This window comes from Strix uralensis, chromosome 2 (assembly GCF_047716275.1).
Source record: "Strix uralensis isolate ZFMK-TIS-50842 chromosome 2, bStrUra1, whole genome shotgun sequence".
Classification (NCBI taxonomy): Eukaryota; Metazoa; Chordata; class Aves; order Strigiformes; family Strigidae; genus Strix; species Strix uralensis.
This window is the reverse complement of record NC_133973.1, coordinates 30,820,622-30,833,445: the sequence shown is the minus strand read 5'-3', so window position 1 is coordinate 30,833,445 and position 12,824 is coordinate 30,820,622. Positions and strand designations below refer to the sequence as shown.

The following is a 12,824-nucleotide window of genomic DNA, read 5'->3' as shown; positions in this document are numbered from 1 at the left end:
ATTTGAAGGAAAATGTGTATGAAATACAATACAGAGGTGAGACTTGGGGTGAGGTAGTTTTGTTGATCCGGAAATTTGTTAAAACTCTGCAAGCGGTAGGTCTACAGTTCTAGGCATTGAGGAGAAAATGATCGATTCATTTGGTTTTATGTTTCTTTTACTATCTAAGTTACATTCGACTGTAGAACTTGGTTTATGATAACCACCACACTCAGGTATGCAAAGCCCAGTGGAGAGCTGTCATTGCCTGTCACCAGCTCTGGCAGTTTTGCCTTCAGCCACAGCCCTGAAGCCGTGCAACAGTAGCATTGCAAATTTGTTGGGAAGGTTGGAGGCCTGACCTGATCCGGTGTGCTTGGGACTTCCAGCAGGAAAGCAGAGCTGTTTTAGTGTACTGTCAAATGTTCAGGGGATTCCGCCACCTTTTGGGTTTTTTTGATCAGTGTGGAAATGACCCACTATGTTACCTTAACGGTTGAGGCAGGGCATGTTTCCTGAAGGTCACAATACATAAATTTTTGGCAATAAGTTTATATGCTAAGACTTCTAATCCATTTCAGCTTCTCCTTCAGGGAAGCCTGAGTACATATATATCTCAGGTCTTAATGTTATGTTCAGGGAATCTTGTTGTTTCCATAGGTGCCTGCATCCACCCTATGAGCTTGTGTGTAGTGCAGTGCCTTGCTGACGGTGAAAGCCTGGTGCATCTGTGCAAGGTGACCGAATGCTTCACAAGGACTTCCTAGCTTTGTATCACTTGTTGTTAGAGTAATGTCACAAGCTTTCAGGTAGTGTGAGATCACTAGATCAATAGTTACTATCCAGGGTTAAAACGTGTGTATGACTAGTTTTAAAAACAAAACACTGAAACTCTCTAGGCTTGTATACCTACATACAGCATGTTTCTAGTAGGGTGGTTTTTTGCTGGAGAAAAAGCAAAGTCTCTGCCCCTGTAAGGAAACACGTTGCATTTAATATTCTTTCTGAATTGTCCTAAACTTGAATTATGGTTTTCTGCTGCTATCACAGGAAGATTTCTTGGCCAGACATGCTAGAGGTTTGCTTATCCATTTCTCCTTTATAGTGTTACGTTTGGGACATTTCTCAATGTTAGAAAAGCCACCGTAAGTGGGCTACTAATTTACCCAAGTGACTACTACTGTTAGTGGTATTTGACAGGTGTTTTCAAGATTGTTATCCTATTAACAAGTCTACTTGTGACTCCTAAGGTAAAAGTTATATTGCTATATTGCAGTGAATACAAACACACTAGAGGAAAACAAAAACTATGCCCTTCTGGTGTTAGACATGACACTTAAATTGGAATATCTCTTGAAGAAATAGAAATTAATCCTTTTCTTTCTAGTCTGCCCTAACCTGCTATCTTGATGTGTCTTGGGGGCAAGGAAAGCTGAGCTGTCAGGAAAAATAACAACGTTTTCTGTCTTGGAAATTTCTTGTTGTTAAACTTTCTGGTCTTCTAACCTTAGTTCCTATAAAGCTTTACAGCTGGCATTTCTGTTTGGCCATTGTTAGGATTACTTGCTTTCCAGCACTTGTCCACAGTTTCTTGCAACTTTGTCCCAGGGTGCTTGGCTTTGGGGTCTTGGGATTATTTTCCTCATGAATGAATTTTCAGTCACGGAGCCACTAAGTTTAATCCTCTGGCAGGGAATGGCTTCACATCTCTCTATTTCTGTCCAACAAATCTTCTTCAAATAACCTTTGGTTTACTTTCCTCAGACATTTTTAAATCTGTTGCTTCTCTTAAGCTGAAGAGATTCTTAAATCTTTGAGCTCTGTAGCTAAGTATTCATCTCTTGTGTAAATGTTAAATTAGTTTAGGCTCTATATTTGTCCATGAATCTAAGTCTTCTTAAAACTTCCAACTTCGCCCACAGTTCTTCCTGCTTCGAAAAGCTGTGCACAGAGCCTCTGATGCTTATTTTGTCACTTCCCCACCCTCGTCCCTGTATCGCTGCCAGTGCCCAGACCAGCTGTTCACCACTTCTGCTCGCTCTTTAATCTACTGTACAGTAAGGTCACCTTTCCCTTTCTTCTCACCTGCCTTAGCTTCATGCTTTTCACTGCTTGGCAGCTTCAGGTAGGATGCACAAGCACAACAGCACAAGCAGAGTTGGGGGGTGGAGTGAATTTCCAAAATCCAGCATAAACACTAGGTTAAAAACAAATGTCTTAGCTGAATGCTGGAGAACACTTCCCTGTTTTGGCACTGTATTATAGTACAGAGTAGAAAAGTACGTAGAAATACACATTTCTTAGTCTTCACTGTTCTGTCATCAGTCTGTGTATATTTTCATGTTCTCTTCAGCTGTGGACCTTTCCCTTGTTTGTATTCAATGACAGGCCTCAAGGAATAGATTTAATAGGTTTACTTCGTGATGTGAATCTGAATATGTACATTCAGTTTACTGTTGATAAAACTTACCATTTGTAATCTTTTTTTTGCTAGAATTTAACTGTAGTTGCAGATGTTGATACTGGTTGAGTATTCAGCATAGTAGAGTGTATATGGAGAATCTTTGAAATGCTTCTGATGGAGTCTAGGTTTCAGGGGATCTTGGGGGAGAGATTTGCCTGGTGGTGGTGAAGGTTGAGCTTGGATGATGGGGGCTTCCTGAATTTGGGGAAAGAAGCAGATGGAGAGAATGGAAGCCCAAGGCCTAGAAGAAATTGATGTTGGGTGTCCATTAAATAGCATGCTAAAGTGGCACTTGCTGTCTTGCTGGGGCAATAGTATGTCAGTTAGACAAGAAAATGCAACAGCCAAATTTCCCCTTATGATTGGGGAGAAAATCTGAACGCTCTCCCCGAGGACCTTATCTACTACCTACAACTATTGTTTAATGGTGCATTCTGGTGAATCGATTAAGTGCGTGGATGTTCCTTATAAGTAGACAGACCTGCCTTCAGAAGATAGCTGCAGGCACCAGCTGGCCAAGTGCTTTTGGTTTAGGATACATGTCCAGTGCAAGGAACTAAAACATGTTCTAAACTGATTTTTTTTTTCCCCTATTTCTTCCCTGTAGCCTCGTCACGTATTCAACATGCTGAAGAAGTATGTGCGTGCTGAGCAGAAAGACAGACAGCACACTCTCAAACACTTCGAACACGTCCGCATGGTAGACCCAAAGAAAGCTGCCCAAATCAGATCTCAGGTAATCCCCACTGAGGATTAATGGTGTCATGTTTATTCATAACTGTTGTGAACCTAATTTTTAAAAAAATACCTGGCTCCTTTCTGTGGACAGCTTTACATGCAATATATCTGCTTTTTGGCAGAAGATTAAGACAAAGTGATGTAAGAGTAGGGCAGGTATAATTTTTCTTTTGAGAAGAACTGAAAAAACAAGTTTTCTGTCTATCCAGACAGTGAGTCCATCATGGGCATTTCCTGAGGAGCCCTCCAGAGCATTAATGCCCAGAGCCTTTATTACTGCTTAGGTAAATAACACCTATGGAAAAATGTCAGTATTAGATTTAGTGATCACACATGGTTATGCTTCCCTCAGCTGAAGTGGCAGAACCAGAAGTGGTGTAGCCATCTGACTGCAATCAACCTCTCTGTAGTCATTGCAGAGGTACTTGTAGTATCTATAAATGTGTTTACTGCGAGGCACTCAAGTTTGACATGTTCTTTTAAAAAAGACGCTGTAGTTCATGGCATTTGAACTGCTGAATATTACTACAGTCCTCAATGTATATGTTTTGGAACAGCTTGGAGGGTGAGGGCGGGGGGTGGAGATTGAAGGTGTAGCTGGCTTTCAAAACAGTGATTAAAATTGTAGGCATAATGGATAAACTGTAAAACAAGTGTGCAGTGATCTGCAGAATCTGCTGCTGTTCCCTCTGCGGGATGCAATGGGAAGCGCTGTTCCAGCCACAGTTTTTGAACTGTTTGGCATCGCTAAAAGCCAAATCAAACCCATATACCTCCCTGAATGGCACATTTTGTGTGTTAGAGTTCTCAGACATCTATTCCAGCCAGACATGTACAGGGAGATCATGCTGTCTTAAAATTGCTAGAGTTGAAAAGCACACTTCTAACAGTCCTCTGCAGTGATGGTTGTCTTAAACATTAAAGTGTGTCCTTTCACATCTAACAGTTTCTAAAACACTGGATTATTTAATAATGAAAACCAGATTGTGTGGCAGCACAGGCGAAGAATGGAAGTTGACATTTAAATACAAGAAATGCAGTGTGTTGCTTAGTGTATCATCACAGGAATGAGTTTTTTTCTATAGTATCTTTCTTGAATTGGTCAGAAGGTTGGGGGAATTGTAGACTGGAGGATCTGTTCATGAGAATTATTTTTAGTGGAAAATGGAAAACAAAATACTTTGTTCAAAAGCATAAATACTATATTTAGATTTGAAGAAGTCATACCATTGTTTCATTAAGATTGCTACCTGCAACCCATTTTTCTTTTTAGGCTTAATTGCCCTGTCAGTCTTCTAAGTCTTCTAAGACACACCTCAATTTCCCTTTCTACTGAAGAGAGGTGATACTTGTGGAGAGTATTGTGGGGGAACATGTATCATGGGGTGTCATTACTCAGCCCATAGCAGCGTGCAGGAACCTGAGGCAATAGAGTTGTAATCACATGAGACAATGCAGTAATGCTTCTGGGTGAAAATATTTTTGTTTTCAACTGAAAATGCTTGCAAATGCTTTTACCAAGAAAATTGAAGCTTTTTTCAGAGAGCGCTGTTTCTTTTTGCAATATTAGGATAAAGAAAAAAATCCAAACAGCTGAAGCATTTTGATGCAGCAATCATTGTGCCTCACTTGGTCTGCATGTTATGTGAAAACTTACGGATATGGACAAATGTAAATGTTGTTGAAAGGTAAATGAGGCTGTGGATTTCTGCCACAATAGCTGCTTGTGTACCTACTCTGCCCCACAGCAAATGTAAATCCCTACTTTAAATTACTGCATTCCCATAGGATTTCAGGTAGTTGCTATGGAAGAGCATCTAGAACACTATTTTTGTAGCAACTGTAGGAGAGGGGTGAATTTTGTAGTGGGTTTGACAGTTTCAGTACATAGAGCATACTGAAATCTTATAACGAGCACAAGTCAAAACTGTCTTGCTCTCTATAACCTATAAAATTTGTGATAATGTCAAGTTAACAGTAGTATTCCCCTCCTTAAAATACTTTTATTTCTGTAGGTTATGACACATCTACGTGTGATATATGAACGCATGAACCAGTCTCTCTCCTTCCTCTACAATGTGCCTGCTGTGGCAGAGGAGATCCAGGATGAAGTCGGTATGCAAGCTATTAATATAGATAAAGGGAAATATTTCTGTGATGAGAAACTACCACCAAAAGCTAAAATACAGCATCTTACTTCTCCTGTTGATATACTGGCCCAGCTGAAAAATAGAATAAACTTGCTAATGTTCTTAAATTATAAATTACATTTTAATGAATACTTGGAAGACACATCCTGTATAACCCAGGCAGTGGCATCACCGTATTATTGTAAATGTCTTCCTTGAAATATATTAATTTACATTTGGAGCCTACATGCTGTAAGGATGCAGCTATTGACAATGAGATTTAGCAAATCCTTCCTGGGTTCAGATATTTAATGTGCATGGTAAGTATTTACATTATCTGATGTAGACATTTTGGAAATTCCCCCAGCTAGAAAATTAGTTGCAGGCCCAAGCATCCAAGAAAACTGTAAGTATCAACTCGAAGCTGCTGTGTGCAACTTGGCAGTATCTTCATGCATTTAGTTCTTGGTTAGTTGGTCAAATGGTACCTCCTCTCCTCCATTTTTTCCAGCACAAAGGCTGGGCTGTGGAGCAGTTGGGTAGCCACAGTCCCATGTTTGCGTCTTCCTCGAGTGCTGTCACAGCAGATAGCTGGGAGGGAGAATGGTCTTCCCTCCTGTTCAGGTTCCTGCTTTTGGCTGTGGCATTGTTGCAACAGAGATCTCCCCATCACAGCACTTGGACTCTGCTATGTGCTGGTGTTGCAGCAAGGCAACTTCACTTAGCCTATATTAATTTCAGATATAGCCAGAGCTCTGGACATCAGGTTGCTAATGTGTTTCTTTAAGAAAAATAATACATGATTGAATGCAAAGGCCGGAGATGGAACAGTCATTGTCTTTGGAACAGCTTTTTTTGCAAGATGTAATACTCTGCCAAATAGCAGTTAATGGATTAGTTTCACAAATAACCAGCTTCTGCTGACTAAATAAATTATTGATTTCTTTAAAACACAAGGGAGGGAGGTGTGCCATTGCGGTAAGGATTAGGATGCATTTAGGACACAGGGAGAGGATGGACAGGGGGTAGTGGTGGATTCATTTGCCCAAAGCACAAGTTAGGAAGGAGATGTGCTTCTACTTGTGAGGTAGCTTGAGAGGCCTGGGGGTGAGATCAGGAAGTTGAGGAAGGGGTTGGGAAGAAGCAAAAAGATAGCTGAATTAGTAATTATCCTTCACCATGTGTTTCTGTGCTCCACAATTATAAGGCACAACCAACAGTCTCAGTCTGTAGTTGGAGAGCGCCTTTTGGGAGGGGTGGAACCAAACACTTTATTGATCATTTGAAAGCATATAATTTCTGTAGCAAAGGAGATGCTGATACTGTTAGGTCTTCAAGATGCTCGGTTTGTTTTCTTTCTGCAGCTGTTATCATTAGGATTTTTTGCTTGAAGTTTCAATTTCTTCTATTCTAGGTAATGTTAATGCTTGTTGTGAAGGACATTCTTTTACATTTTCTTCTCCCTCCTAAATACTGAAATGGAATAGGAATTTTAGAGGCTTTGAAGTGACATGGGAACAAAAGTCTATTAACTGCTAAGTGGTTTACAAAAAATCTGACTCCTAATCTCAAATATAATATTAATTTTTAGGGGAAGAAATAGCCTAAAATTAGTAGGATATTATTTCCTAATAAGGTGAGAGAAGCTAAGATATCGCAAAGAAAAAGTCTATCACAGTCTCCTGAGTACTTTTTCCCTACCTTGATTTTTTTGTGATTTGGGGCATACTAAAAACTCCTCAAAGCATTGCAAAGTGTAAAGCAATGAAAAGTAAGTTCTCATACTGGGAGTTACCAGGCAGCAAAAATTAAAAGAAAGCGCTATCAGATCTGGGCTGTACTAGATAAAATAGTTTTCAGTAATGAGAAGAAAGCCTATTCTCTTTCAGTATCAACATTCTTCTTGTTTGTAACACTGGCTGTACATTTGGTATTACATATTGGTTTTCATGAAAGTTTGTTGTGGTCTTTCTCATCTGTTAAAGGAGACAGTGCCCTTCTAGCTTTGAGCACTGATCAGTCTGTTTCAGATTCTGATCTGAAATTAGTGAATTTCTTAGTCTCTGTGCTCTTCATAAACCCATGGAAAAGGAAATCTATTACAGCTTCAGAATCTGGCGAGAAGTAAAATACTAATAAAATCGCACTTTGTAACATTCCTAAGAAATATTACAACTCTTATTAAAAAGACAAATGTTTCATTAAATATCTTAGAACGGTTAGAACTATTGACTTAGAAAGTCGGAATCAGTGGAAAAGTTGAAAAATAACCTAGGTAAGAACATCTCACACACATGGTGTGTAAATAATAAATTACATGTAAGGAAGCATAGTTGAAAATAGTTCTTCTCTTAGGCTGGGATGCAAGTTAGATGGCTAATGTTTTAGTTCAGCTTTTTGTTCGTTACTCTTTCAGTTTCTAGTTCCATGATTTACTGCAGAGTTCTTCATGAACAGTTTTCACCTTGAGGAATGAATAATCTTTGCTTTAGAAGACACAGCTCTGACAAAGGTAGTTATTCCCTAAATTGAGCAAGTAGTTGCGCGAGCAGCAAAATAAATGAGATCTAGTTTCCTGTGAATTTGTACCATTGGTTTAATTCCTCATATCTAACAAGATGCTGGTTTTTACTAGATCTTCTCATTGCTAGAAATATTATGCCCTATTTTGCACAGTTTCTTCATTATTAGCTGTTGACAAATTTGAATCTCACGTCTTGGGATTTAATTATTTTTTTAGAAACTAAACCTGAAATACATTAAAATTTCCCTTATGTTTTCCTGACAGTCCACTACAAAAGGTTCATCCATGAGAGTGGTGGTATGCTGTCGTTGGAAAGTATATGTGGCTGAAGATAAGGAGTACACTTGTAATTTCTGTCTGTTACTTTTGAAGTCTTTATGCTGAGCAATGAATTTGAATTATATGAAATAGAATCTGGAGTTACTCCTGGGGCATAGCAGCTGCATAGAGAATGTTCTTTTCAACAATCTGAAGATTTTTAAATTAATGCTTGGTGATCAGATAAATCACAATCCAGCAGTTGGACATTTGAAGTTCCTTTAAAATACAGGGTGTGTTTGAAGTTCCTACCTCAAAAGGCAGGTTCACAGCCATAGTTTTAAGGTGTGGAATCCAAAATACGAAATTCAGCTTCTATGATAAAAGCAAACTTCTGGTTATTTTCAGAACTCCAGCAGAGATGGTGGCAGGAAGTTAGGGTAAAATTTAAGAGTTGTAGTCCTTATCTGCAGGTTTTCATCACCAGTTGATGTCCTCTGGCTTAAACAGAGTATGTCTTTATTTGAGTATATAGATACATAGGAAGACCCACAGCTCTCCGAAGGGTAGACAGCAGCACTTACATGAAGCGAGGAATTTTTTGCTAAGCATTTGACCAGTGTGTAATGTGCAACCATCCCATTAGGGTGACAGGCACGTATTGTAGCAGCAAATTCCAGATGTGTAAGGAAGAATACTGCTGCCTGTCTTTTGTTTATGTTGGGGCAGGGGAAAAGGATCAGTGTAGGAGTTGCAGAAAGAGATCTGTCTGACCATGACTGTTAAAACAAAGCTTGGAAAGCATAAGCAGATCATTTGTGTAGTCCTCCATTTGGCATACTAGCTGCAAATGATTTCTCAAGGGGCAGTGATGCAAATGTGCTACAAACCAGGTCACTCTCAGCAACCAGTGTAGTTCTTGGTGTTAAATGGTGTTTCTCATGGGCAGGAGTACACCCCATGAATAGGAGAGCAGCACAAAAAAATCTGAGAAGTGATGTTTACTTGCACATTGTAGGTGAGCAGATTATTTGGTTACCTTGGTATTTGTACTCACCTTTTCCCTCTGATAAATCTCATATACTATTTAATATGTACAAAAGCTCAGAGCAAGCAATGGCAGGCTTTAAGAGAAATCAGCAGTTCCTTTGAGCACATCCTGCTTTAAATCCTTATTTGATTAGACTGCTTATCCATGTATGTAAAAGGCAATTTATTGCTGGGAGTGGCACAGCAGGCACAGCTTCTGAATCAGAAGCTATGTCAGAGATTTGTGCATCAGTCAAATGGGCAGACAGTGAGCTGAATTTTTAATTCTGTGTTTGCTGCTCCGTTTCCAAACTGATGTTCTCAGCTCCATGTTTTCTAGCCCACCACTGATTAAATATTCAGCACCACCTACCGCAGCAGTATCATAACTAAGTTCTGAAACATTCAGTTATGAGCAGTAAGTAAGAGACTAGGATTTCATCTGTCCCTTGACAAACAAAATCAAGCTGTTGTTATTTTATTATTCTGTTCCATTCTGCCTATCCTGTTCTGCAGCATGGTCTGGATGCCACACTCACATTACATAGCTGGGAGAGAGGACAAACACAAGCAGACCCCAGATCACTGCTTGCATTCAAATGCATAGTGTGCTGTGGGTCATGTGCTGTTTCAAGTATTTGTGTGCTCTGTCTTGGCATGACAGAATTTGAGCAAGAGAGATTTGCCCCTTGACATTTGGTTGACAACTTCCTGTGAAGATTTTTTTTAAATAATTTTAGAAAAAGCTGTAAATACACGACAAACTGAAGATTAAAGATGTCTGAAGACTTGCTTTTTTAAACCATTACATCTCTATACCTGTCAGTCTGCATCTGTGGAGGGCAAAGTTAGCGCTACCTCAGATGGTTTTGGTCTTTCAGCATTTGTAAGAGTAATTGTTAATTTCTTTTTTCTAGCTGTTAATTTTGACCTGTAGTCAATCCACAGCCTTACTGCATTTCTTGCCAAGAGTTGAATTAGGATGCTGTTCTCCATTCATTCTGTGGTATCCTTCTTAAGAAGTTTTGAGGGCATTAGCTGCTTGCTGCAGGCTGACAGTCCAAAAATGACAACCATTGTGGTTTGGGGATTTATATTGCAAAACCAAACACACCCTTGTGGGCTTTGCAAAAGCAAATTTTGTGTTTGTCCTGTTTGGTGCCATTTCTTTTGTGATTGTTTTCTTCATCCTCTCGCTTAAAATGTTATATTTTGAATAGGTAATTAGTAATGTCTTTCAGACTACAGTGGGACTTCTCAGTGTATTGTTTTTTCTGTACTTTCTGTCTTAAGATTCAACTGAAGGGAAGAACTCTACCTTCAAAAAATATTTAAAATCATAAAGCAATGCTTAGGATTTCTGCACCTTTATTTGAAGTTGGGTTCCTATATTGAGGTAGCAGAATAATAAAGGGAAGTTGACATACATTAAATGTGTCAATAGCTTGTTAAAGGGTGTTGTAAGGTTACCAAGGATGTTGGAATGGAATCTTACAGAACAATATAGTTCATATCAAGTAAGAACAGTAATTAAGTTATGACTCAATTTCAGTACATTACACTAGAAAATTCTTGAAATTTCTTGTTGGTCATGGAGGTGGCAGTTCTAGTCAGCTTCATGGGAAGCAGTTCTAGTGTTCCTCTTAGACTAGAGGCAACAGTACTGTGGTAGCAGTTGCTTGATGCAATTAATGTCATGTATCACCGTGGTTATAATGCCTAATTTTTTTTTTCTGGTGAAGGAAAATGGGGATGTTGAAGCATGGGTAAATGATTAAGCACTTTAGGATTTATCTGTACTGGGACGGACCAAGTTCAGTGAACTGGCATAGAGGAAGATGGGGAATTTATCATCAGTGGTGATCATCCTCAGAACAGTTGGGTTTTGCACCAGTTGACAAACCTGCTTAAACCAGTCAATGTAAATCCTCCTGGGTCTGTCTACAGTAGCATTTTAGCTCACATAGGAGCACTTTTTAGTAACAAATGTCTCTGTCATCCCTAATTACTGTGGTGTTCCACTTCATGACTTGCTAGTGTAAGCATGGGCTCTGACTGTTCTTGAGAACAGGCACTGGAGAGGTCCACTTGGTTGTTAAATACAGGCACTTTCTAGCAGTAGCTGGAGATGCAGAGAAGCATTCTGAGGACTGGGAAACTAGAAGTGTTCTTCCTGAAGAAAAGCAGTTCCTCTCTGGTTTTGGTTATCCATACTTTCCAGTTAGTGTTTCTTTTTCTCTTTTTAAAGGAATCAAATGGAGCTGAACTTTTTACCTAGGGTAAAATAAACAGCCACAAATCCAGTGTGCAGTTGCAGTAGTTATAAAAATCTGTAGCTAAGGAAGGTTGGACAATTCCTGTTCAGATTTAAACTTTCTGCCATTCTTGAGATCAATGGAATTGTCATTTCTAAGTTGCCCCAGGCACTTGGCTAGTACTTGAGAGGGAACATCTTCAATTTTGGACACAAGGGAACATTATCTTTACCAAACCATAAGTGTTGAATTTCTACCCTCATTTCTTTAAAACCAGCACATTTTAACATGGCAGCAATTCTTCCATTCAGATTTGATGGGTATATCTACACCATACAGAAATTTCTCAGTAAACTTTAAAAAGATTTTTCTGAAAATAGTACAATTAATGTGCAGGTCTTCCCCTAAGGTAGTGTAAAACCTACCTTCTAGTTTTCAAGAGGCCATTTGGTGTATTTGTGGTGTATCGTACAGGTTTACCGTTTGTCCTGTTCTGCTCTGCCCTTTTTGCCCATAAGGATAACGCAGCTGGAACAAGCAGTGGAGAGCAGCCTTCAGAAAATGTATATTTGCACAGGTACCCTGAAGTGACTTCCAGCAGTAACTGTGCCTGTGCTTTTTCCCCATAATAACTTGATGTATTTGTGCATATCCAGTAACCTTAGCTTTTCAAAGAAAAATTTGAATTTTCTGTGAAGTGGTTATTTACATTTAATTTTCTCCCTTGAAGCCCTATAGCATTAAGTTGAGCAGATGATTTGTTAGAACTCTAGAAGAAAATATATTGTTGGGTCAGTGGTTAAAAGTAGCAGAGGGTTCTCTCACAAAAGCAAATTATTTCTGTTAAGCTTTACATAGCAGCATTTGGATAGATTTTTTTTTTTTGTGTGCTTAAATACGAACATGATATGGCCCAGGTGGTCTGCCTGATAAGCAGTCAAGACCTCTTCCACCCAAGGATGTGGGTTTTTAAAGCATTTGTCTAGTTTTTATATATATATACGCACACACACTTCAGGGCTTTTTTTAATCATCACAAGCTTATGGTCTTTACTAAGCAACCAGTTTTGCCACTTTGTAACCCCTGTAAAATATTTTTATAATGATTTAAATGCCATAAATAGCTCAATAAGATACCATTGAACTATTTGTGGGAGCAAGGTGATAATATTCTGTTTATGTGGGGAATCAACAGATGTCACAGAATGACTGAGGTTGGAAGGGACCCCTAGTGCAAGCCCTCTGCTCAAGCAGGGCCAGTTGCCAGTGTTGAGTCATCCTCACAGTACAAGAGTGTTTCCTGATGTTCAAAGGGAGCCTCCTGTGTTTCACTTTGTTCTCATTGTCTCTGGTCCTGTCACTGAGCACCACTGAAAAGAGCCTGGCTCTGTCCCCTTTGTTACCTTCCGTTCAGGTATTTATATACATCCATGAGATCCCCCTGAGCC

The 12,824-nt window shown here is 39.3% G+C and overlaps 1 protein-coding gene across 2 annotated transcripts in view; it reads left to right on the top strand.

The window, feature by feature from the left end:
• APP (amyloid beta precursor protein) overlaps window positions 1-12,824 on the top strand; it is a 228,210-nt gene that overhangs the window by 173,546 nt on the left and 41,840 nt on the right. For both annotated transcript variants that reach the window (XM_074858131.1, XM_074858130.1), the window contains 2 exons: window positions 3,051-3,179; window positions 5,197-5,296. In XM_074858131.1, the coding sequence (XP_074714232.1) occupies window positions 3,051-3,179; window positions 5,197-5,296 (229 nt within the window). The remainder of the gene's footprint in view (window positions 1-3,050; window positions 3,180-5,196; window positions 5,297-12,824) is intronic.